The sequence below is a fragment of the Ambystoma mexicanum genome, chromosome 3p, assembly GCF_040938575.1.
Source record: "Ambystoma mexicanum isolate Mex_15411 chromosome 3p, UKY_AmexF1_1, whole genome shotgun sequence".
Taxonomy (NCBI): domain Eukaryota; kingdom Metazoa; phylum Chordata; class Amphibia; order Caudata; family Ambystomatidae; genus Ambystoma; species Ambystoma mexicanum.
Window position 1 is genome coordinate 51,655,716 of NC_090925.1, and position 27,694 is coordinate 51,683,409.

The window sequence follows — 27,694 nt, forward strand, 5'->3', positions numbered from 1 at the left end:
ATCTTATGCCAGTCATGTACTCTGACCTAGAACACTACAACCTACCATTGCACGAGCTTGCATAGCCATGAACTCGCAGGCCCCAACTCACATGACTATCCTTAATATTTTCAGCCAACTCCTACTACTAGTATTGGCACTGAACGCCTCTCTCACCATGACTAATTGCATTACTGCTCATACTAAGGCACCTACAACTGACCTTCAGCTCCTATGCAGCATTCGCAACCTCTCATTATCTATGGCCTCAAGACTACCATTGTCTGACAGTATCACCCCAACCCCATTCCTACCACCTCTCCTCTGAGAAGAATCAATGCCTAAACACAAATAGCTGAATATACCTCCCAGCCACTGTCACCTGGCCAATGGATCATCCTTTCACCACCAGACCTACTCCCAACTTGTTGTGCCCAACCAAAATACGGAACTTCAGACTAGGCTCCAGATTCCCACAAACTAGCCACTTATCCAACATCTGTAAAAGAAAATACCCCAACAAATGGGCGCCTATTCTCTCTAATAAACCCCCTGCAGTAAAACAGCTAATCCACCTTCTCCGCTACATATTGCCCCTTCCAAAGCTGATAGTAACACACAGCTCTTAAAGGGAGCTCTCATAAACGGCAGGTCGCTGCCCGCACATGCCCTCGATATTTCAGACCTTATAACCAACAATGACCTTGACTTTCTAGCCATTGCAGAGACCTGGCTGCATGCAGCTGCAGGGCCTCTACTCTCTCTTGCCATACCAGATCAATACACAATCTTCAGACATGATTGTCTATCCTCCTTTATTGCTAAAACATCACTAAATTTCAGATCCCTTCCTAACCTGACATTCCCATCAGGTGAACATCTGACAATCAAGCTAGCACTCCATCCCGAACTACAACCATCCATATCATATACAGACCACTAGGCCCTATATCTTCCTCTGAGGAAGGCATTTCCCATCTCCTCACAATGAATACTAAACCTGGGTCACAAAATATCCTGCTAGGTGAGCACAGCCTAGGACTGCACAACCCGAACGACGCAAACGCATCTGCTATCTCCAATATCATCCCAGAATTAGGTTTCACACAACACATCTCTCAACCTATCCACAACAAAGGGAGAACCGTAGATTGGATCATAGACCTCAAATGTGACATCAGTATCCTCTCAAACACCCCATGTAAGTGGTCTGACCACCACATTATCAATATTCAGGATGGTACCAACCTTAACCATTCCAACCCGATTGCACCTGCTTCACTCAATAGGAATAACCGCAATACAACAGTGGCAAAACTACTCCCATTGCTACAACCCATTATTAACCCCCACCACCAACGCTGACCCATTTACTCTAGTCGACATTTATAATGTCACTCTCCTCAACGCTACTAACACAATAGCACCCCTGAAGCTGCAAAAGGCCAAAGCTCATTCTCATATAAATACTTGGTCTACTGCCCCCCACCTTAAAACTCTGCGGAAAAGTAAAAGAAACGCTGAGACACTATGGAAAAATCTCCCATCAGCACCTGACAAAGACAACTTCCTAAAAACCTCCCTCAACTATAAAGCAGCAATCCATCAAGCCAAAAGTGATTTGTACATTGATAGAATCACCAAAGCCGAATCAAGCTCAGAGAGTTGGAATCCCCCATTCCACCACCAGATACTGCCACTGAAGTCAAAGCTTGGTGCACCAAAGTACAGCAAGCCCTCTCAGACAAAATGGAACTCCTCCAGGCCAAAATGGAGTCTAAAAAACAGAGCCTCACTGCCGACCCTAATGAACCCATGCCCCCTTTATCCTTACCCGACCCACATAATCTATTCAAATTCTCTCCCATATCTACCAAGGATGTTGAGAATATAATTTCGAACCTAAAACCATCAAGATGCCAGGAGGATATCTGCCCAGCAAAGATCATTAAGGAGGCAGCTAGTGAGCTAGCACCCTCCATCACCTCACTAATTAATACTTCATAAACAGTCCCAGTCCCTATCAGTAACAAAAGTGCCTGGGTCCTCCCGCTCTGAAAAAAACCTACCCTCGAACTCAACATCCCACTAACTTCAGACCAATTACCACAGTTCCGTTCCTATTAAAAATTCTTGACAGGGCAGCATACCTCCAGATTCAGGAACACCTAGAAAACAATAACCATTAGTCCTTAGACAATAAGGCTTCAGGCCCAGACACTGTACAGAAACTGCCCTACTAGACCTAAAGAAACAGAGGGATAACATAAAAGACAATGGCAACCTTGCCCTATTACTACTATAAGACATATCGGCTGCATTTGACCTAGTAAGTCTTATGCAAGCACCTCCTATCTGCAGCTCACTTCTCTGACAAAGCAACAGCCTGGATCCAGTCATTCCTGGACAATAAAATGACGAGAGTATTCACACCCACAGCATCAGCTGATCCTGCTCCAGTTACCTGGGGAGTCCCCCGGGGATCTTGCGTTTCCCCAATGCTATATAACATTTGTATGTAGCCCCTCTTCGATGACCTTGATCATTTGGGTGTCTCCTACACCATCTATACGGATGACATCCAAATACTCATCCCCATTAGAAACAACTAGCTTATTGACTCTAAACTTCTTAACAACACATACACACTGATACAAGCCTGGATGAACATGGACTGTTAGGGGGAATTCTCATAAATATGCTAATTTCCCTTACCTTTTGAGACCCCCAGCAACTTTGATGGATTTTTAAGACTGTATTACTTTTGTGTTCTTTGGATATGGAGTTTTAGACAACTCCATAGGCATCATCGTTTCTTGTGTGTCACACAGCACCTGTGCTAGACCCAGCACACACTGCCTTAGAGCAGAGTGCTGGAGGGAATACCTAGTATTCCCTATGCCTAGAAAACTCATGTAGCACTCGAATCCTACCCTTTCTCAGAATGGCTGGTTGCAGTGGTATTAGCATGATTCTCCCGACCGCGACCCGTTTAAACGCTCCGGTAGCTGAAATCCACCAGATCCATGTTTTTCAAGATGACGTCTGAGCTCCATCTGTAAAAACAGGATCCAATCGACTTTTTTCGCCATTTCATTTTAGAAAGATCCTTCTAGTGTTTGTCGCTGCGTGCCAAACAAGGTTTGGTCCCTTTGTTTGTGAGCCTTTGGCGGGCTTCAGGGCTGAAGTCCACCCTTGGCTTCTGAGTGGCTGGCGTGGACATGATGTGAGGGAGGTGCCCGAAACTCCCTGAGCTTAGTCTCGTAGGAGACCCAAATGCACTCTGGCATGATTGACTGGCTGACTGTCCGGCAAGGATAGCCACCCTGCTGTGTGAGTGACAGCCAGGCTTAAATGAATGGGAGCAAACTGTTTAAAGCAGGTCTCTGGGACTTGGAGGGCAGAGTCGACCACTGGAATGAAAGAACCGAAGACAAGCTGATGGAAGACAACTGCTGCAACTCCTGGACCATTGGTTAGCCCGGTGAAGCCCTGCTGCAGGTCTGAATTGCCTGAAACTCCCATGACAGAGAAGCCCCTTCAAGGACGACTTCTTCCCTTGAGCTGGTGGGAACAACCAACTCGCAAGCCACCTGGAAACCATCTCCATACTGGTGGAATTTTCTTCAGAGTGCTGTTGAAAACCGGGTAGCCAGTGGGAAGGATACCAGCTTGTGGACTTTAAGGAAGTCACACCTTAAACCAATGTTTTGCTAAGCTTGAGGATATGTATCCGTGCAGTGCAGGAGACTCCCGATGTGCTCCCTCTTGTCCCCACGACCACGACTGAGGCCCAGGAACAGCAAGATATGCAGGAATTGCCAGGAACAATTGCCTCAGCTACAGCTTTTCTTCATTATAAAGGTGCTGTGCAAACACAGTTGAGAAATCTTCTCTGACGCGGTCAAAGTTTCTAAAACTTTCCCAACTTGGGAGTCTTGTTTGCTCCTAATCCGACATATAACTCTTTTTCGTGCAAACTGCTTCTAAGAACATTGGAAAGACGTAACCATTTACTACCAGAACTGTGCTAGCCTATCCAAGACACTGATCCATTGACTTTGGCCCAGGCCTATTGAATTGAATTGCCTCTTGCAGTGAACTGAAACTATTTGCCCTGCCTAAGAAAGTAATTGTGGTTAGTTCTTATCAATTGTGTCTTTTACTCCCCTTGGCTCCTGACCCCCATCAGGCAACCAGTCAAAAGGCACGAAGGCACAAAGAGGACTACAACCGTGCACATGCATGCACTTGTGTCACGATTGAGCAGACTTTTGACCGGTTGAAGGCCCGTTGTGCTGCCTCAGCAGGTCAGGTGGGGCACTCATAAACAGGCCTGAGAAGGTGGGCAAGATAGTGTTGGCATGTGCCATGCTGCACAACATGTTCATCGGGCGCAATGTACCCCTGCTCCTGACATGGACCAGATTCCACCAGAAGATGAGGGGGATGATGGTGGAGAAGATGCATATCGACCACGGCACAATGTGAATGAAGGAAGTGTAGCACGCCAAACTTTGATTGCACATTACTTTTGATGGACTGGGTTACACAAGGCACTTGGAATGTTGGACACTGAGCACTGAGCACTGTAAAGAAATAAATTGACACACACTCAAAAATCAATGTCCAGTCATGTGTTTTTCTTTTGCGCACCAGGTGTATCAAATATATCAAAACTATGTACAGTGAACAGGAACCAGCGTGGACCTTACGCCCTCAATATGCCACAAACTACTGCCAACATCCCCACACACCCACGCCAAATACCACCGACCCACCACTCTGCAACATCCCCACACACCCACGCCCCCACCCTCAACCCCACCACCCCCCAACATCCCCACACACCCACGCCACCCAGCCCCCACCCCTCACTCCCCAACATCCCCACACACCCACACCCCCAACCCCACCACCCCCCCAACATCCCCACATGCCCACACGCGACACCCCCGACCCCAAACACCCCACACACCCACGGCCCTGCACCCACTTCAAGTTCAACTCAACCCCCTCCTGACATCTCAATGTGTGTCAGCCTACTGATGCCTCCTTTTAGGTGGAGGGTTTTTTCCTTTGGGCTGCGCAGACTGTGCAGTGACCTCCGCACTGGTGTTCGCCAGTGTTCAGCTGGTAGATGGGGGGTTGTGGGTCGGCCTCTGCAGCACGATGTTGGGCCATGGTGGCCACTAACTGGGTGACAGCCTGTGTCATTGCTGACATGCCATCACACACATGCCAGGCCACATGGTAGACAGCACTGCTTAATGTCCTGGAGTTCTCTTGCATGGCCAGGTGTGTGGCTTCCCCTTCCGCTACGTATTGTTTGACCACATCATGCATGGCCTGCTGGTGCTCATCCATGCGGGTCAGCCGCCCCTCCATGTCCTGGATGGATTGGGCAGCCAGCGGTTGCACTGGAGGTGGTGCTGTGTGCGTGGTTGCGGGGCTGCGTGGTACTACGTGCATGTCATCTGCCGGGGATGTCCAACAGAGCCAGGCCAGGTGAGAACTGTGGGTTGTCCAGCATGGTTGGATGTCCAGCATGTCCTCTGGCAAGCTATAGACTGCAGTGTCTTCTTCCTCCACATCCTCCACCTCCTTGCACAGATTGCGCTGCCTCTCCATGGTCACTGGTGGCCGTGAACTGTGGCCCCTTCACGTCACTGCCCACAGGTGATCCCTCCTCTTCCACCTGAGGTGTTTCCGGTGGGGCTGATGTTCTTTTGGTGGGGAGATTTGTGGCAGGTGTGCCTTTTGGCATAGGTGGCTTCATGGCAGCAGTGTATCCTTGCTGATGCTCCTTCTGGGGTGTTGGTGTTCACTGCTCGCAAGATTCTCCAGCCTGTGCGCCCTGTTGACTGGGGGGCTGTGACTTGGGAGCGATGGTTGGCTTATGACCAGCCCTTGATTTATTTATTTTTAACTGTTTTTATTGGCATTTATAATGTACATTATCCATTTGTAGTCATGTATCAATCTTCATCCATTTGTACATGAATTGGGTTAACAGTAACATGAATAAACAATCAAAGAAAAAGAAACAATAACTTGTCTTCACTGACTGGGCACTTGTGTTGGGGTACCGGCCCCGCCTGCTAGCAATCTGGCACCGGACTTCTGGAGGATATGTTAATCAGCACTGCTAGGTGTGGTTGCTTGGCCGTCGTGGTGAAAGTTTTTGTTTGAGAGCTAGTGCTCTACAAGTACGCTAGGAGAAGTTCATGGGGGCTTGTCGTCAGATGGATGAAACATGTCCCAGACCAGGGCTTTCCAGTCCTCATATGTCGGGCTAGGCTCTCCCCCCGCTTTGGCCATCAACTCCCCCCAAATTCTGGTCTCCGCCTCTGTCCAGTGCTCCATCTTCCTGTGCCATTTATCGAACTGTGGGCCCCTCATGGATTTCCATGCCATGGCTATGGCTAGCACACATGCCATATCTGTGTGTTTCATTATATGTCTTACCTTGCTTGTCCTTGGGTAGGTGCCCAGAAGGCATTCCTTCCAGGACCAGTCGTACCTCTTCATCCCTGCTCTTCTGCAGGTCTGTTCTATTTTGGACCAGAAAGACTGCATTTTCGGACACCCCCAGAACATGTGCAGCATATCAGCTCCTTCTGTACTGCACCAGGGGCATAGTGGGTGTGTGTTCTTGTTGAATTTAGCTATCCTGTCCGGTGTCATGTATGTTCTGTGTAGGATTTGAAGTTGGATTAGTCTGAATCAGGCATTTCTGGACACTTATTGGGGGATACTCTCCCATTCCTTTTCAGTTATATTGTTCTCCAAGTCGGCCTCCCACGTCTGCTTCAGCGTGGCACTTTTTGGGTTGGGTCTATCCGCCAAGTGCGCGTAGAGCCTGGATATTGGTTTACACCCGTCCCCCAAGTTGTACAGTATTGTCAGCAGCGGGTCCGGCTCTGGTTCTTCCGGCCACTCTTTCCATTTTACTCTGGCCCATTTCCTGACCTTGCCGTACCACAGGAATTGTCCCCTAAGGAGGCCCACTTTTTCGATTATTGACTCAAATTCTCTAAAGGTCTCCTCCTCATACATGTCTCCCCAGGGGTAGATGCCGTACCCTTCCCATTTTTGCATCTGAGCCAGGTCTGCCCTGGTGTTGCACACCCCGGTGGCAATTGGGACATCTGGGGAATAGGGGTGTATCCCTCCGGACATCTTCAGGGTCCTGTTCCAGATTTTCCTTCCCATGGACACTATCATCGGGGTCTCCCCCATACATTCCGGTGGGGCCCACAGGGTTTCTTTCAGGTTCGCTGGTGCTACCGAATCTCAGCGTAGTCTAATTTCTGGGGTTGTCTCGTCTGGCAGCCACTTAGTCGCATGGCTCAGTTGGGCCGGCAGATAGTATCTCTCCAGGTCTGGTAGCTGTATGCCACCTGCCTTATAAAGGAACCTCGGCAGCACTATCATTTTGATTATTGCAGCCCTCCCCATTACAGATAGTGGCAGCTTGGACCAGAACTTTGGTGATTTCCTCAGCCCCTGCACCGCGACTAGGGTGGTACCACCATGCATCTGCTCGAGTGTGTGCCAGATATTAACCCCCAGTTTGTTTTCCATTTAATTCCCACTTCTGGCAGTTCTTCCTTTGTACACCCGGCCAATCTTGCTAGTGGGAACGCACTCAACTTTTCTCTGCTAAAGGTAATCCCGGACACTCGAGCAAAATTTTAAAGGACCTCCGATATTGTTGGTATGATAAGGTGGGGGTCTCTCAGATATACTAGTACGTCATCCACGTACAGCTACTCCTACCCTGATGCCTGCGTCGAAGAACTGTCTCCTCATGTATATTGCCAGTGGTTCCAGGCCTAGAATGTAAAGCATTGGGTATAATGGACAGCCCTGCCTGGTGCCTCTCTATATTTCCCATAGTCCAGACACCACGCTCCCAGTTTTAACTCTGGCCACCGGTAGCTTGTATGGGATTTTTATCCATCAGATGAAGCAGTCCCCCAACCCGAATTACCCCAGAACCTCCAACTACCACTCCCAGTATATGGAGTTGAATGCCTTTATGGCGTCTAGGGAAACCACTGCATATGATTTGTGGGAGTCCTTTGTTTGTGTGATTATGTGCTCTAATCTACGTAGGTTCACCCATGTGTTTGGCATGAACCTGTTCTGGTCTTCATGTACTAGTGTTCCTATTACCCCAGCTAGTCTATTGGCCAATATTGTTGTCAGGATTTTAATGTTGTAATTGGGCATCGGCAGTGGTCTGTATGAGCCACAGTCATCTCTTGGTTTCCCCGGTTTGGGTTTTGGCACCACCAGTGTTTCTCTCATTTTTCCAGGCAGTATCCCTTTCTCGTATGATTCTTTGAACACTTCTAGGAGGGTAGGGGCCAGTTTCGCATCGTATGTTTTATAAAATTTGGGGGGCAGATCGTCACTGCCTGGGGATTTTCTCGTGGACAGTGACTTGATCGCCTCAGTTATGTCTTCGGCAGTCAAGTCCCCATTTAGGGTGGCTCGCTGGGATGCATTCATTGTCGGCAGGCCTATCTCAACCAGCGTATATAGGATGTCTACTTGCAGCACAGGCTCTGCATGGCCGTACAGGTGGGCGTAATACTGCTTAAAGGCATCATTGATGTCTGATTGGGATGTGTGGACCTTGTCAGCAGAGTCCTTAATTTCGGTGATTGGGTACTTCGGGTGTTCCCTCCTGCACAACCACGACAAGAGCCTGCCTGGTTTGTTGCCCTCCGCGTGTGCCCTGGTGGTTTTGGTCACATAGTCGAATTTTGCTAATCTGGCCCAAGCATCTTGGCAGCCTCCTCTAATAGTGGACAACTCTTTCTCTGCCTCTCTTGTTCTCGGGGCAGTGGCTTCTAGCTGTGTGATCCGCCTTCCCCGTCATCTAGTTCACTCCTCAATGTTCTTCTAATCCCACCCGCACTAGCAATAATTTCTCCCCTGACAACTACTTTCGTTGCCTCCCAGATCGTATCCCATCCCTTCACACTCCCCACGTTGATATCTAGGTACTCACTTATTTTGTCTCGGAGGTCTTCTTTGAGTGCGCAGTCACTTAGAGCCTCTGTTGGCATTCGCCACATTGGAATGGGTGGCCTAGGACCTCGTTTTTTCCATTCCATGAGGAGCGGAGAGTGGTCAGATAATGATCTTCCCAAATAGGATGCTGACTCAACTGGTGTAGGTGCTGTTTATCTATTAGGAAGTAGTCAATTCTAGTGTATAGTGTGTGGGGGATGAGAAGTAAGAATATTCTCTGTCTGTCGGGTGCGCTACCTCTATACTTCCACCAGGTCCAGGTTCTCTAGTATCTTGTTTAGTGAGGAGGGGGTAGGATTAGGCGTCAGTGTTGGGAGATTCGATCATGTATACAATTGAAGTCGCATGTGTTCACGTATACAATTGAAGTCGCCCCTCCATATGAAGAAGCAGTCTCGGTATGATGCTAGTTTGGCTCTCAGTTTTGTCAGGTATGCTGAAGTTCTGTGATTGGGGAGATATGAGTTGACAATGCAGACATCTAGTTGTTCAATGCTGCCCCGCAGTATTAGGTACCTCCCCTCTTTGTCTTCCTCCTTGGACAATAACTTAAATGGAACAGCCCCGTGGATCCATGTGTAAACCCCTCGGGCATATTTAGAGTACGAGGAGCCAAAGCCCTGTCCCTCCCATCATTCCGTTACTTTTATGAAGCTTTCAGCTTTGAGGTGAGTTTCTTGCAGGAGTGCAATGGAGATGTGCTTTCTCTTTAGATAGGATCTGATCCTGTTTCTGCGCATGTAAGAGCCCATCCCCCAGACATTCCATGTCAGTACCTTAATGTCAGCCGCCATTTCTGATTCGCTGTGTCCTCATCATCTCTTCCAGTGCTCGCTGTGCTCTTATACCCTTTACAGTGAAGACTAAGAAACAATTCAACCAATAACTTATTAAAATCAACCAACTGCACCCAGCAGTTGCTCGGTGCGGGCAATGCTCAGGTGCCCCTGCCAGGTTTTGGCCTATCCAGGACATCTGAGGCAGGTTATGGTACGGTAGCAACTGGCTGGTACCAGTCCTTTCATGGGGTCGAGCTGTCCTGCTCGTGTGCGACATTGCGGTAGGTCTCTCGTCTTCTGGTGAAGGTTAAAGTGGCATAGTCCTTCTCTATTTTGAGTCTCTAATTGTTCTGAGCAAACATTTTCCTTCTGACGTTGTGTGGTTCATTTAGCCGGTTCCTCACCCCCTGCCATGTTGTTGTGCTCAAGCCAAATGTTGGCCGCAGCAGGTGTTTCTAGAAAGATGGCACGCCCTTTGTGTATCACCTTTCGCCTGGACGGGTACATCAACATGTACTTAAGATTCAGTTGGCGCAGTCTCGCTTTAATTGGGACAAATGAATTTCTCGCTCTCTGGACTGCCGGTGTATAGTCCGGATAAATGCTGATTTTGGCATTGTCTCTGTTTATGGTTCCTCCTTCTTGTGAGTGGCGCAGTATGACCTCCCGGTCTTGGAAATTTAGGATTTTTGCCATGATCGGCTGCGAATATGAGCCGGGCGGTGGTTTCTTCTGGAGGACCCTGTGCGCTCTTTCAACCAGAAATCCCTGTGAGAGCCGTACTGCTCCTATTTCTTGTTGCAGTAGGGTTTCTATGTAGATTGTAGGGTTAGTGCCTTCCAGTCCCTCTGGAATGCAGAGCAGGCGAACGTTATTGCGTCTGGACCAACCTTCCGCATCTTCGGCCCTTTCTTCCAGGATCTTGTTGTGCCTTTCCAGCTCCATCACTCTGTTTTGCACATCTTTCAGTGTTGTGGACATTTCCTGTTGTTCGGTTTATGTAGTCGACACTCATTCCATGAGGTTACGTATGTCTTGTCGCATTAGAATCTTCCTCTATTGTTTTGCCTATGAATGTGCGCAGCCCAGATATGGCCTCCAGTATCTGTTTGTCTTTGCTTTGCTCCTCGGGAGGTTGTTGAGTCAGGGCAGGCTCTCTGGATTCCATTTTCTGTTCTTTAGGTCTAGCTGCAGCAAAGGTCTCCATGATATTGGACTTGTTTTTCTCTTTAGAAGAGGGCATCTCAATGTTTTTTGGGGTGGAGTAGCTGTGGGCCTTCGAGGTGGATTGTGGTGCCTGTAAGTTGGGTTTCGGCATGTATGTGTGCTTCTGTGGTCTCCCTCTGATATTTCTTGGGTATTAGGCCTTGCCATGTGCAGCTTGTTGACTTTTGGAAGTTGCTTGGCCTCGTAGCAGGGTCTGTTTTGGGTGACTCTTTAATTGAGCTTTCTGCTCTGGCAGGGAGTGTACTTCGGGGCAGGTATGACCGGGCCAGTGTTTCGCCAGGCCCTCAAGGCGCTCCCATCTCTTACTGCTTTAATAATTCTGCGTAGACTGGTTGCTTGGAGGGCGTGGCGCGCCCGTGCGGGTGAGTTGTTGCGTGGCTTGGCGGGGCTAGTTGTTGCTGTGGGTGTCGCCCAATACAGGATTTATATTTTATTATGTAGCCAAATATGCACCATCAGCTATGGTTTGCTTGAGCCTGTGGGTGACTGCACTGAGGTGTCTCAAGAGCTGCCTTCTATGTCCGTGTGTGGGCCTCGCCTGTTGCCCCTGTTGCGCTCACCAGGGTAGTGTATGGGCTTGTTCAGAGTTATAGCTCTCAGGATGGCCTCTTCGTGGAGGCTGATGCCTTTGCCCTTGTTGTGCGCCCTGCTTATTGATCCGAATCGCTGGGTGGGAGGGGAAGGGCCCAAGTGTTGCTTCAAGTTATTAATAGCCCCCACTTAGGCAGATGGAGTTGCTGCACTGATTTGGCCTTAGCGCGTTTCACTCTCGCGCCCCTCCTTCCCCGGTCCGCCGCCCGCACTCGTCACCCCACCTGTGTAGGATGTTGTCCCCGGTGGCGCGTGTCCCTTCACCCCAGCCCCGGGGACTCACCTTCTACCAGGCACAGCTTCGGATCGGGCTCGGCGTCGGGTCCTCGCAACCCCTCGTTGTCCCTTCTCTCAGACGCCGCCGGGTTTTATAGCTCCTCCTCCCATCCCCCGGCTTCCACTCCGGCCCCCGCTCCACTTGCTAGTAGGCCCGGGAGACCCGGCTCCAGCCCTTTCCAGCCGTGAGCAGCTTCGGTGAGGCAAATTCGCCACAATTCGGGGTCTCCTTACGACAGGCAGTGCTCCGTGCGTGTTCGGCTTCAAGCCTCCATGACGGCCGCCATCTTGGCTGTCGCAGGCGCACAATTTCACAATTTCAATTTAAAAATGTTTTAACGCCCAACTTGTAATGAGGCCCAATGTCCCTTATCTGGAACCACACAATAAGACCTGTTTCAGACCGCTGTCCTATTAGATCTCTTCACCTGTCCCAAACCACCAATAATTCCTGCAAGGGCACGGATACCACAAGTTTATGCACCCCATCTCTTGTATGCTGGCAATTTTAGAATTTACATTTCTCGACCGTTTTTATACAACGTTTGAAAACTCTGGTAATGATCACTTTCTATCTTATCCCTAAACATGGTTGATTTGCAAAGCTATAAAACTTCACAGCAAGTAGACAGGACTTGCAGTGCAATCCTTCTGGCAGCAGATCGACCCAACTATGCCAATGAAAGTAAGGATGCTGTACCATAGACTTCCTGGGATATAAAGGACAATAGAGGTATTAGTGCTCTGGAAAGGTCTAGCATTGCAGTATGAATTTGAACACTGCCATGAAGAACACATCAGAGATCAAATAATGAGTAAATGTGAAAATCATAAGATCAGAGAAGAAATCTGGAGGAAAAAAGACCCCACTTTGGGACAAGCCCATTGAGATTGCAAACAGTGCTGACCGCACTGAGAGATGTTTCAATGGACTAAATCTAGAATCTTGCAATTAGTAGTTTCTCCACTCACTCAGAATATATGAATTGTGCCAGACTGTATTAGTGCATTATCCCAGGTTTTAATATCTTAATACAGCTCTGATAAATAATGAGCAGAGTTTAAAGGATGCAAGCATCAGAATGTGTCGTAGGTAGAAAGTAAAAACTATTGAATCACGCTGTATACACATAAGATGACATTCGGGCATGGCTATAATCAATATTTATGAATGATGACATAAATAAGTAAGACTAAATAGAATACCTTACGCAGGATGTATAAACTTTATTATTTAAATTACGTTTTAAGAACATGTAATAGAAATTGAATACAATAATACGACATTTATCCACAGGATTGGACCCTTATAATGGTTAAACACTCAACAAGATTGACAATGCAACAACGCTGCAAAGGTAATGTGGAACAGATGATGTAAGCATATCCATATGAGACGAATATGGAATGAATACAATATTTTGTGCACTGTAAAATTATTGAATCTCACTATTATATTATTATTTCCCCTTTTTTATTTTTATTTTTTCATTTATCTCTCGACTACCTTACAATCCTCCCTTTCTCCAACCCCTAATCTCTGTGTGTTTGTGTTCTCCCTTATACCAATTGTTCTGTGATTAACAATGATATCTATACCAACGGGTTATTAAATATCAAATGTACCACCAGCCCTGATTTGAAGAAGGCTTTCAATAGCCGAAACACGTGCCATCACTAAGGGCAAATATTAAAACTTGGGATAATGCACTAATACAGTCTGGCGCAATTCTTATATTCTGAGTGAGTGGAGAAACTATTAATAGCAAGGTGGTTTAATAGACTTTTCATCACCTAACTTGGATAAGACGAGACAGAACGAGTGGATCAACATCAACCAAAAATTATGAGGACTACAAACTCAAGTGTCGCCTGACAGACTAGCCTCTCAATAAAAGTCTAATTGCCTACAAATAAATCTAGAATCTGCCATGGGTCATGGTGATCTGTGACCTGTCACTAAAAATGCACATAGTATGATGGAGTTACCCAGGAAATCTTGAGAAGAAGCAAGGTTGCATCAACATAACCAGAAGAAGAAAAGGAGCATTAGAGGCAGGCTCCAAGGAGATGTTTCCATTGTGGCAGCGATAAATGTTTTGCAAAAAGCATAATCTGCCTAAAATAGAATGTTTTAGTTCCTTCTTTGATGAAAATAACATGAGACACTTCATTCAGGAATAATTTGGTATGCGCTTCATAAGGGCCTCTATAGCTTGACTGTTTGAATTATTTCCTGCCAGTGCAGGAAGAAGGGTCTTCTTGCACAATGCTGAAGAAGATTGAGACTTTGGGGGAGGTTGATCCAGGAAGTCACAGATGAGTTGTGAACCCTGCCGAGGGCATCAGGAGGCGATGATGAAGTGGTTTACTCTGTTAGTGTGGTTGCGGAGTGACTAAGGAATAAAAACCTCATGCTGTCATAAAGGTCAACAAAATCAAGAATGTATGATTGACAGTGGGGCAGAGGACGCACACTTCAATACATCAGTATTGGTATGAGAACAACATGGGTATGTCCTTTAACATCTGCATCCAGCATTCAGACCAGGGGGTGGACACATTTCAAGGAATCGTAGCCTGAATCTGCACAAGTCCTGATAAAACAGAAGGAAAAAAAAAAACATAGGCAAAACCAATAGTTTTGGCTTTTGAATTGAAACACCTTCAGGCATAGACCAGGTTGGACGAGAGGTTGGAAGAGAGACATTTTTCAACTTTGTCAATCAATGATTGTTAGCTCTAGTAGTCAAACAAAGGAACCAAGATAATGTAATTTCATTGTTTATATGCTTGCCACTTTGAATTTAAACAAAATCTACATTTTGTGTTTCATCAACAAAACTATATCAAGATCAGCATCTATTGTGCATATTGGGTGAACTAAAATTCAATTCAAGAGGTTATTATCGCCTCCCTTAAATCTCATTAGTATATCAATCACTATCAAAAAGTGCCCTTACTCTGCACAGGTTCTGTAGACAGACATGATAATTGTTGAAAATCAATGAGCCTGTAGGTCGCTGTTCCGAGTCGCATATCGCTTGATGTACTTTGCACTCTGAAGTAAACTGCACTGGTAATGGTTGTGTTTTGTTGGCTGACATACCCCTGAGCAGATGTGGAGTGGAGGTGAGAGTGGGCTTGCTCCAGCATTCTGGAACATACTGTGTGCTATCCCAACCCTGGTGCCGTGCTGTTTGTTATGGTACAATTTGGTGCTAAAATATTGGAAACAGTGCGTCCTTGGGCCTTAAAATTTGGTTTTAAGGTCTGAAGTTTTGTTCCTTGTGTTGCAACGCTTATAGTGAGCTTTGTCCGGTACTTCTATGACTACATTAATGTTTCACAAATTTCAGGCAACCGTCTCATGTGTGAAGTGGCTAATGTCTGGGGAAGGGGCTGGGGTGCCCAAATGTCATGGAGCCAGTAATATCCAGAGGGTCCTAACAGGTAACAAAAGTTGGTGCAGATCAGTGGAACAGCGTGGAAGTGCTTGAGGAACAAACTATCACATTATCTGCTTTCTATATAGAGATTGATTATGTTGTATCCGATGCACACTTATTATAACTGAAATGCACCTTCTGGAGCAAAGCACCCAACTTACTACCATTGTGCATTAATTATTGTCTTTCTGGCTACACCTGCACTAGGTCCAGTGCTAAAAGAAAATGTGCACTGCACAGTGTGAATCACAATGGTTCTGTGATAGGACACCCTGTTTTTCTTCACAATATTTCACATGTCAAAGCATTTCTGATTGGACATGCTAGAGTCATGATATGGTTTTGCTTTTGCTCTGCAAAAGAAACAGAGTCAGTCTCAAAGCTATTTAAAACAGGCTTTCTGTTTGGCAGATGGTCTAAGCAAGGGCATATTAATCATTTGAAATCTATAAGGAACTCATAGTAGCAACAGTAAAGATATGCACAAGTGATAGTGATCACAGTTCAAGGGTGTGTATTAAACTGTATAAATGAGTGAGAAAAACACGTAACCTAAACCTAAATCTAAGATGGGAGCAAGCTACAACCATCAAATAATAATAAGACAGTCCTAGTGGCATCTTGTCAAAATAAAAGGTCCTATACTAAAAATAACTATTGCCAATCCTTATCGCTAAGTTATAAAACAGTGCGGTATAGTGTTCACAAGAAAATAAAGAAGTGTTCACAAATGATAAGTCAGGATGTTATGGCCGTGGTCTCCCTTCCCCACGTTTTTAGCACGGGACAAGGCAAGGGTCTTGAGCACAGCACACTCCTGGGCTTCCCAAGTTCGAGCTTGCAGTTCTTTGTTGCATTGTCAGAACCTTCGGTGGCCAAGTCTCTTTCCCAAAAAAGTCTCTTGCCTCCGAGAGACCAATATGTGAAAATAATAAACAAAAGTTCCTTTCCGTATTCTGTTCTGTAGGGTGAGGATTCTTCACCTCTGGATCCCCCTCAACTATGCTGCGATCTTCTCTTATGTTGGCCTTCCTCTGTCGGGTTCGCTACAGCCTTTCGCTCAGAAAATGTTCACCCGTTATATTCACAAGTCTTAATATCTTTTCAAACAATCTTTCACTGTGGACATCCCTCAGCCGGGTTCACGCTTGTCAACACAATGCTCAAAGGTTGCGTTACTATTCACGGCATCCCTCTGTCGGGTTCACATTTGCCCCTACGCAGTTCACTTTGTTTTACCACAATATTCACTTCCCTTTGCTTTCTCCTGGCATCCCTCTGTCGGGTTCACATTTCCATTTTAAGATAGGTCAACAGATATTCTAGACCCCTTATGTTCTTCTCTCACCTACGTTCGGGTCTCAGTCCCCATTCAAGCTTTCCCTTAAACCTCCCATCAGGATCCACACAATTCTATCATTCCAGTGTTCTCAGATGGGTTATTGTTTACCCTAATTTGCAGGCGCCCCTCAGTCGGATTCACACTTGCCATATTTTCACAGTTCACTCGTTTTAGCTTTCTCTTTGCATCACTCAGACGGGTTCACACTTGCCGCCCTCTACATGTCGAAGACCTTCGACTGTACAAGGGAGTTTGACTTGCGCCTCGTATGACCACTTTGATGTTTCACACCGGCCTCCCCTTAGACTTCTTGGTACTTGTAGTTTCTACAACAACCGAAGACTTTCAACTATGCACAGGTTTCAACATAACCCGCTACAGGACCACTTTGATTTCTCTGTTTAACACATTCAACTTGTTCAGGAGCAGGGCATTAGTCAGAGTCCTTCGAATGAGCACCCACGTTGGGCTGGACCACTCTAACTCTGATAACAAGTACATGCACAAAAAGGCCTCTGTGGGCCTCATTACGACCCAGGCGGTAAGTTACCGCCTGGGCCGTGACTTTACCACCATGGCGTAAACTACGTTTACGCCATGGTGGTTGGCGGACTTACCGCCCCATTCCGACCTTGGCGGGGCGGTAAGTCCCCAATCCCCATTTACCCTTCCCCATTCCCATTTTTGCCCCATAGGGCATAATGGGAGTGGGGAAGGCGTTAATTACGCCACCGTAAATTACAGTGGCGTAATTAACTCCATGGTCCCTTAGCGCCATGGATTTTAACACCTGCTAAAAGCAGGTGTTAAATCCGCCATGGCGCTAAGGGACTCGTACTCAGGCGGTAAGGGTCGGCGCTGTTTACGCTGCCGTAAACCCCTTACCGCCTGGGTTGTAATGAGGCCCTGTGTCTTTAATCTTCTTAAATGTTGCCACTGCAACCTTGGGTTTAACACATTCTGGGTTCTATCAGGTTTTTCTGATTCATCGGCTATGCTGAACTCGTTGGCATTTATTTTGCTGCTGTAGTCAAGGACGGCACCACTATGAAAACCTGGCTATCAGTGCAGGAGGGTTCCACGTACCACTGGCATTCGTCACACCATTCGCCAGCTGCGATTCTCTGTCTTATGTTTCATTTGTCAGAAGCTTTGCAGGTCTGGGTCGAAAAGGGAAAGAGCAGCTCCCTCCTTGATGTCCTTTCAGCCCTTGCCGCCTTTCTCCTCAATTTGAACTGCCATCCTGGAATTACGGCTTCCTCGTACGGTTGGCTGTGCACTTTGTGTGCTTGCGTGCTCCACCTTTTATCTTAGTGGGGAAGGGAAAGTTATTGTCAATTGCCTGACTGTGCCTGACCCTCGTGTTGGGGCATGTCAGGTAAATTGTCCTGGTTTTAGTCTGTTGTTTTTCATGGTGTAAGAAAGTATTTGTGTTGGAAAAGGGGCGGTGTAGAGTTTCTGAATATCCAACAGGGTAGGATGGGGAAAAGGTGTTAATAGGAAGGAGGTACCGCTTCTCACCCGTCGTTTTTCCATTTCAACTCCCCGAGGACCCCTCATCCAGGTGATCCTCCCACACTGGTCCACCCCGAGGAACTGGGTCCCATAGTGATGGCCGTGTCCTGGCCACCTGGCCTGGATGACAGATCTCAAGGGACTAGTCAGTGAGCCACCTTTAGGTTTCTCACAAAAGCCTGCTGGAGACTGAATACAATATGTCTGCATTTTTATTTAGTTTGTATACGGCTTTCAAACCCTATACTTAAAGAGTTCAATTGCTTTCCTGTTATGAAAAATTGCTCACAGAACAAGAACATCATTTGCATCAACGAGTATATTGTTTATTTTATTTACATGCCTCTGACATTTTGAATCCTTTATTTACAGCATTGTCAAACCACCTCAAGCATTTTAACTGAAACCTCTTATCTTGAAAAGTCTGAGCAGTTCCCCTTTTTTGCAGAGGTTCCAGAAATTCAAGGTTCTTCGAAATCTGTTCACTAAGGTTTAATATAAGCTTTATTATACATAAAATGAACAACCAGGCAAATCTAATTTTGTGCTGTTAACAGCCGATCCAGCGGGCCAGATCGAGTGTTAAGGCCATTAGCACCCCGAGTTACCAAAACTGCAACTTTTTAGCTAGTGCTAAAAAACGATTTGTCATTCCTACAATGGGACACACGTGGCATCCCACTGAAGGAAGGAAAACCTTTACAAACATGGCCGCCATGGAAAGTGAAGCCAGAGCCCCTCTTCCCTTTCCATGGCGGCTGTTCTGAGCAGAGAGGGAGGTGTGCAATAAGGTAAGTTTGGGGGTGTGGGACATAAAAATTATAAAAAAGTGGACAGAAAGGGGGTGGGGGAAAGTTGGCGGTAGGGGAGCCAGCTATCAGGCAGCTTGGAACGTGGGCTTACACTGGTGGTTCAACCCTGCATTCCTAGTTACCTGTTTGGCTGGCTCCCCCCTGCCGGGTGCTAATGTGGTTTCTTAAGGAAGGGTGTGGGTCCTTAATAACACCATCCCCTCCATTTTTATTGCAATCATTAATGTCTCAAGTGATGCCTGGGTTGTTTGTCATCTGTTTTGTGTTTTCTGTGTGCTGTTCAATTCTCTCAAACTCTTCACACATGTAGGCATTGAGAAAGACTGCAAAAGTTGTGCTTTTGAATAATATTGGCATAAACCTACAAACAATAATGCCTCAACAGAGGAGAAAAGAAAGAGGAACTCATGGAATTCGTTGAAAAGTTTATTATATTGATAACCACCACTTTAAAATCTGCAAGTACTCACATTTTTCTAGTTAACTTAGTTTTGTGTAACATATATTATGAGATATGGGACTCCAAGAGGCTTTTCAGAGCGGTATAATTAAACAGTGAACTCACAATCTACCTGAAAGAAGCGGCGGTTCTGATATCATTTTTCTGGAAGCGGTGCCATTGCATTTTGAAGAAACATGTGTCTTGCTCTATTCGGCAGATTGATTTTCCTGGAGCTTTCACAAATCATAAAGAAATTTAAAAAGATCTTCCTATCCCATCCCTGAGTACCTGGTCATTAGTAATCCGTAGGCATATGAGGAAGTACATAGTGGAGTTTTAGACACATTTTTGATGTAACCGTTGACATGCAGGGTGTTTCAAGATGGCTGCTCACATCGCTAAGCACTCATTTGCTTGAATATGTTTGTATTTTTTGTATTTGTTTTATTTTTGCCTATTATATCTCGGATATATAAAGCACTTTAAGCCAAAGTGCTGAACATAGAATCATAAAAAAGTACAATAAAATTAGAAATGCAAGTAACAATTTAAAAGTAATCAGCATTGTGCGTCAGACTGGAGAAAATATGTCTTCAAAGAAACATGTAATAAAGAATATAAAGAAGTAGAACATAGAGAAAGTGGGAGAGCATTCCAATGGAAAGGAGCTAGCAATGTAAATGAGCAGAAACATGATTGAGCACACAGTGGATGAGGAACTGAAAGAATAAATTGAGAATGGGAGAGGAGAGAACATGGGGGAGTATAGAGCGACACAAGAGAAGAGAGATAGATAGTCGCAAGTCCATAAACAGATTTAAAAGCAAGACAGAGAACATTGAATTTATGTTGAGAGTGAAATTAGAGCCAACCAAGAGCAGAAGAGAGAACGCGATAGAGTCACCAGGAGAGAGAAGTAATTAAAAACAGACTTCAGAGGCGCAAGATGAGAAACAGAAAGGCCAAACAGAGAAACAGAAGTTTGGTAGCATCAAAAGTTAAGAAAGGATGAGCTTTTCGAATATTATACAAATGGTAGCGTGAGGTGACAGAAATATGATTCGTGAAAGATAGACCTGAGTTGAGATAAAGTCCCAGGTTACAAGCTGTGGTAGAAATGGGAAGCTGGGAGGGAGGGAAACAAATAAAGGAAGGAGGAAGAGGAGACAAAATCATGTTTGAATGAAAGAAAAGTACCTCTGTTTTGGCAGCAATTAAGAAAAGATAGTGTTATGACATCTGAGAGTTGATGGCTAAGAGGTACGCAGAGAGTTTAGTGTGAACTTCAGGTGTACAAGAAAACAAAAAAAAACAATAAAAGTTGGGTGTCATCTGCATAAAAGTGGTGGGATAGACGAGACGAGATCACTTCAGCCAATGGAGAAGTATAACGAGAGAAAAGAAAAGGGTCAAGAGCAGACATTTGGGGGACACTATGAACAAGTGGGAGTGCATCAACAAATATTAAAGAAAGAAGTAACTTGAGAGACAAGAGATGGATAGACTTTAGGTATGAGTAAAGAGGGGATAGGATCAAGCTGGGAAGCAGTGGGGTGAGCCCGAGTAAACAAAAGGTCTCATCATTAGAAATTGGAAAGAAGATCGAAATAGATGTGTTAAGAAGCAAGGCAGAGAAGTGGAAGTAGTAGGCAAGATAGAAGACTCAATGGCGGCAACGAGAGAGGCCACCTTTGAGGAACAATATATAGCAAGATCAGAAGCAGATTGCGTGGGGTTACTAGAGTGGTCAAGAGTAGGAGGAAAGAGAAGACGTGAAAGAGTTTGAAATAGCCGTTTAGGATGGGTTGATTGAGTTTGCAAAAGGTCAGAAAAATAAGATCATTTTGCTGAGAGCAGAATGACATCATAGAGAGCATGATAAAACGAATAAGACAAGTGGTCCCCCTCTGACCTGGACTTGTGCCAGCACCTTTCAAGGCGACGGAGAGCTGGTCGCATAGCGCAAAAATGAGAAGAGAGCCATGGTTGAGGGGGTTTATGAGAGGGATAGAATTTTGAGGCTAGATAGAGAGAGTACAAATAAGAAGAAAAAGAGGATGACAGAGTAGAGGCGACATCATCAGCTCATAAGGCAGCAAAGGAGGAATGAGAAGGAAGAGCAGCAATACATAAAGTGACAATAAGAGCAGTATAAAAAGCACGTACATCATGCCGACGATAGGACGATGTAACTGGAGAAAAAGAATCAGATACAGAAGAAGATTGGAAAATTGAGAAACGGAGAAGATGATGGTCAGAAAGATAGACCAGAAGTGCAGAGACAGAAGATGTAAAAAGAGAAGAAGTAAAAATAAGGTCTAAGCAAGAGCCCGACACATGAGAGGAAGGACTAGAAGAGAAGAAAGGAAATAGGAGCTAAAAACAGCAAGAAATGTGAGATTTAAATGTACAGAAGACAGATGGAGATTAAAATCTCCCAAAAGAATGAATACAGTAGTATAGGGGAGGAAGAAAGAAAGCAAGTTATCCATATGTTCACAGAATAAACCAACAGAACCATGTGGATGTAGACAAGTAAAAAAGATAAGGGAGAAGGCTTAGAAAAGTAAGTAAATGAAAATTCAATTGAAGATAAGACTGGAAGAGACAGAATAGTGGAAGCAAGTGCCAAAGAAGAACGGTACTAAGTACTAGTACCCCCGCCATGGGCAGATGAATAGGCTGAGGCAACAAATGTCACTTGGTAGTGGGAACAGGTAATAGGCTGCACCAGGGCACAGCAGTTGGAACAATACATGCAGAACCCTCACAACCGGGCTGGACGGCAAGCAGGCGGAATATCTCCCCTCACTAACAGGTGGAATTATACCTCCTTGTTCCACACATCAGGTGACCATGTTTTTGTCCAGAGTCATTAATGACATTACAGTACTGCCAGAGTCCCTCGAAGATGGTGAGTAGATAAATATACATAAGGGAAGTATGCACAGCCTTTGTTCTTACTCTAGCATAGTGATTTCCTCTGGACCAAAACTGAGCATTTTCATAAAATGCCACAGTTTGCAGCTTTTCAAACAAATCATGCAGCACAATAGTGTAATATATTAAAAGATTATTAGATCCAGTGATCTATGTGGCCTAATTTAGAGCAAGCATGAGCAGTATGTCTGCAGGCATTCATGAAACACAGACACCAATTACTGTACAAGACCCAGGGCTGGTTGAAAATGAGGTCCACTTCCTCTTACAGAGCCCCAAATATGAGAAGAGAAAGAACCTATAATATGAAGAATTCTCCAAAAAGCTCAGCGCCTTCAAAACGCTCACAGATTAAGGAACAAATATCAAAATCTTACTGGGCAAAACCGCATGGGCGCCTGTAACACAATCAGTGACACAAATTCCCAATTGCAGGGATAGTCTGCAGTCTTTGGCAAAACATGTATCCACATTGTATCCCCATTGGGCATGCCAAAAAAGCAGTAATGGATTGATTTGAGCTTCTGTAGTAACGATGATTTTAAAAATTGGGGAAAATGAGGCAAACAAATGTTTTGTCTTCTAGATTAATCTATGCCAAAATGTCCAAACCTGTCACATGTACATACTCTACAACTGATTCCACCCCAGGAACTAAACTCTCAGACTAAAACATATAATTTTGGGAGATGCACAAACCACATTTTTGTTGAACATTTGACACAAAGTGTTTTCTGTTCCGAGTCAAGGCAAATTTGACCTCTCGATTTCTGAGACTGTAAATGATGGGGTTCAGCATTGGGATGACAGCCACATACAGCAGAGCCAACACCTTGTCTTTCTCCAGGGAATCCACCGAGGCAGGACCTGCGTAGGTGCAGATCATGATCACACAGAACAAGCTGAACACGATAAGGTGGGAGGAGCATGTCGAGAAGGCTCTCTGCCTACCTTCAGAAGATCGGATGTTGAGGATAGCCATTATTATGTAAATATATGACGTACAAATTAACACAAATGGACAAAATGCATATAACATTGTCACTATAAAAATCACAATCTCAAGTATTCGGGTGTCGCTGCAGGATAGCTGCATCAGTGGCTTCACATCACACATCAGATGGTTGATCACATTGGAGCGGCAGAAGGAGAGTCCTGATGTCAAGAATGAAATTGGCAGTGAACTCAAGAAGCCGGAAGTCCATGAGATTGATGAAAGTAGAAAACAGACTTTCCTTGTCATGATGATGGTGTAATGCAAGGGCTTGCAGATCGCCACATAGCGATCAAATGCCATCACAGCAAGGATATGATACTCTGCAATAGCAATGGAGCAAAAGAAATACTGCTGTGTCATGCAGCCGTTAAATGATATAGCATTGTTCTGCGTAAAATGTATTTGCATCAATTTGGGAAGTGTGACTGAGGTGTAGCAGACATCAATGATGGACAAGTTGCAGAGGAACGCGTACATAGGGGTATGTAGATGACAATCAATGCACACCAATGTGATGATCGATGTGTTTCCGAAGAGAGTTGTCAAGTAAATAAGTAAAAATACAATAAAAAGTGGAAATTGTAGCATTGGATTATCAGTAAGACTCAAAATGAGGAATTCCGTATTTGTACTTTGGTTCCTTTTCTCCATTGTGTCAACATTCAGTAATCTGTTGGACTAGAAACATATTGATTGATACCCAAAGTACATTTGGCAGGGTGTTAAAATGATCAGGAGAATTGAAATAGTCCCTGGTTAGTTGGACAATGGGTTATAAACAGGATTTTACTCATGTGTCACATACATGAAATTCCAAGTCATGTCACTGAACAGATGACAACAAACTAGGCTGCTCGGGAACCTTTCACCTCTTTCAACTTTACCATATTGGGCACAATTGCATTTATATCGCACTCCATCATATGGTAAAAATCACCAAAATCCCCCAATCACAGAAGAAAACATGTATTTTAATATTCAAAGACACTGCAAATTCAATAAACAGTAGAATATCTCAAAACAAGTGAAAGGCTTGCACTGACCGGGTTTCGATGGCATACAGATAATGCCCCCAACCCTGGCTGGGTGAGGAGTATGTTGCTAGGAACGGACATCCTGTAGCATATCAACACACCACACCCTTCCTCAACCAGTCACCATGCACTTCTTTTTAGAAGGCAAAGTTTTGACTACTCGAATGCAAGTCTGTGAGCCTCATTACTACTTACTACGAGGTCCCTTTGCGGGTTGGGGAATTTAACGCCTGCTTTTTGCAGGCGTTATAAACCAACCCGCAAAGGGACCAGGGAGCTAATTACAGTACCGCAATTTGCGGTGCCGTAATTAGCACCTTCCCCATTCCCATAGAGCCCTATGGGGCAAAAATGGGAATGGGGAAGGGCAATGGGGGAAGGGGGAATTACCGCCCCACCAACCTTGGAATAGGGAGGTAATTCCCCTTTCCACCAAGGCGGTGCCGGCATTTTACCGTCCGTGTAATGAGGCCCTATGAATCCTTATCAACCTTTGCCTTGATCGACCGCGTTGAGCAGGAAATTCAAGGTGTGTTTTTTAGAGGGGTTTTAATAATGGTTCGTCAGCAGGGCCACAGCAACATAGGATCCCACGTTGATCTCCTACCAGCACATTTCTTATAGCCTCCTATTCACAGTCTTTACGTCATGCAACATTACTTCTCCCTTGACATCTTGTTATAGCATTGGTCCTCAATACGACCTCGGCGGTAGCCATGCCGCTATTGGCGGCATGGCTGCCGCTGAAATTGCGTCCGGGTCCGGGTCCACAGAATGAGAAATTACCGGGCCATTCCGAGTTCGGAAGGCCCGGTAATTCCTCCATCAAAGGACCCAGACCCGGTTCTTCCCCATTCCCATTTCAGCCCCCATAGGGCTGAAAGGGAATGGGAGAGGGAGCAAACAATGGGCCATTACGAGTTGGCCCGTTGTTTGCTCCCTCTTCCCCTTGCGGACCCGGTAAGCACACCTGGTTTGACCAGGCGTTACTTCCTGGGTCCCGCGAGGGGACCTCGTAATGAGGCGGTACGGGTAAACGGCGCCGGCACCTTTTACGGCGCCGTTAACCCCGTACCGCCAGAGTCGTAATGAGGCCCAATGTCTTCACTTTGGAAGTCATGGTGCTTAGCCGTTAATAAACATGTTTGTAAACTCTAAGGATTATCAGTAAATATTGCATACTCTAAGATAATAATTTCTGCTTTATTGGACAATTATAGCCAATAAGACACATAAAAGATACAAATGTAAATGACATGTTCAGATAAAATATTCAATCCGTAAAAAGACTGCAGTTCCAGGCAACCCAACATCATCGGCAAGCAAGTGCACAGAACGATTCCATCCCTTGCTGGAATGTTTTGAAGTGCCAAACGGTGGCAATCCGGGCAATAAACAAACAGCCAAGTGTTTTTGGCATCGTGCAAGTCCTTGCCTTGCGAAGAGTGGACCTGAATCAGAGTTTAATTGACTGAGAACATAAGAGGAAATTGAATAGTTAGTGCAATCCAGCCTCCACTTCCCCCAACCTGCATTTGCCCCTCACAATTCTATTTTTTATTTCTATTTTTTTATTTTTTTTATTTAAACCTTTCACAAAACATTTTTTTTATAAACATGTATAACATACTTAAAATTCATGACATACATGCATGGAATGAATACATAAAATAACATACTAAAGGAAGGACGTGTAGATACACTATGGGATAAAATCAACAAAGAAGACACAAAGAAAGCTGAAATGAAAGTGTGAGAATCAGAAGGAGAGCCAACATTTAGGCCATGACTGCTTTCATTGGTATGTATCCATTAATGAGACAGCAATTACAATCCTTCTTCGAGAATCCCAAAAACGTCCGAAAGGAATCTTTGTACAGCCAAGACCAGTGAAAATCTGCTGCCTCACATTAGTCGGGCCCCGAACCTTTACCCCAGCCAGTTGATACCTTCCGGTGCAACCGTTTTAAAGGAATTAATTCTGGAACGGGCGAGTTTCCGACAGGAAAGAACTAGATGTTTGGGTGTTTCTGGAGTGGCCACTTCCGATTTCCAGCACCCTATATGTTTTAAAGAGGGCACTTGATTTAAACGAAAAACACAAGCATAAGCTGCGCACCTTATTGCAAGGCAAGAGGTATATATATTTAGGAATATTTTCTCTTTTCCTTAGACATTTGGCATATTCCTTGTAGCTAATACTGGCGTCTAGATGTTTGATTGTGTTAGAGCAACCTTCTTGAACAATTTCAGCTTTCTAGAAGTGAGTTCCTTCTCAGACGATTGAATGTCATTTAGGAGCATTATCAAGTTCCCTTTAAAAAAGTTCATAGAGTCCACAGAATTTGCTATTAGAATTTTCCCCAGATCAATCTACAGGGAGTTAGCCAGCGGGCATATTATTTTGGTGTAACAGGATAGCTGTTGCCAGAAAACCCTATATTGTAAAGAAGTTGTTAAGATGGATTTCTGAACTCTGACCTGGAGGGGCAGAGGTTCAGAGGCCAGCCTAGTTTCTTGGAACACGGTAACCTCTGGACAAGCCAGACCAATCAGGGTAGCGATGGCGGCGGTCAAGACTAGGTCTCAAGAGGGGTGAGGGTGACTGAAAGACCTCAATGAGCACAAAAAGCAAGGACACTTACAAATTACTCCAGACAGGTGTTATATTAAAAATATAGACACATTTATTACAAGGCCTTTGTAACATCGACCATAGCAAAGAATCACAATAATGCTAAAGTAAACCACCACATCACAATCAATCCAATATATATACAAGACCGAGGGGTCTAAGGAGTTATGAGCACGTAATATGTAGACCACCTAGATGGGGAGGAAAACAGGCAGTGCAAGTAATCATTAGACCCAGTTCGACATCAGGAATACACCTAACTAGGAGGGAGTCTGAGCCCTACGAAGAGAGGAGCCTTATGCTCAAAAGTACCTGCACGCACTGGTGCCAATGGATAAAGTAGAGTCTCTTGAAGGGTCTCAGGCAGTTCAGGAAGGTGAATGAAGTGATGCAGAACAAGTCCCCACTACTCAAGCAAGGCCTCCACTTGTGGGCAGAGGAAGGGTGAGAGTGCAGGATAGAGTCGTTATTTCGCAACAGTGGTAGAAAAGAAACGGGCTCCTGCACGAGGGGCCACCGGTTGGGGTATGGACTACTCACCGGTCCCCGACGCAGGCAGACCCAGACTTCTCCAGTTCAGGTCACGTTGTTGGCAGGTTCAGCTGCAATGATCAGGACGTCTCGACAC

At 45.4% G+C, this 27,694-nt stretch overlaps 1 protein-coding gene across 1 annotated transcript; it reads right to left on the bottom strand.

Moving 5' to 3' along the window:
* Nucleotides 1-23,067: 23,067 nt before the first annotated feature.
* LOC138579721 (olfactory receptor 5AR1-like) lies at nt 23,068-24,048 on the bottom strand. The gene has a single exon (XM_069649959.1). The coding sequence runs from the start codon at nt 24,046-24,048 to the stop codon at nt 23,068-23,070; it is 981 nt and encodes a 326-aa protein (XP_069506060.1).
* Between the last annotated feature and the right edge of the window lie 3,646 nt (nt 24,049-27,694).

Bases quoted from the DNA above. Each gene is read 5' to 3' on its own strand.
- LOC138579721 (XM_069649959.1), bottom strand. From the start codon at position 24,048: ATGGAGAAAAGGAACCAAAGTACAAATACGGAATTCCTCATTTTGAGT.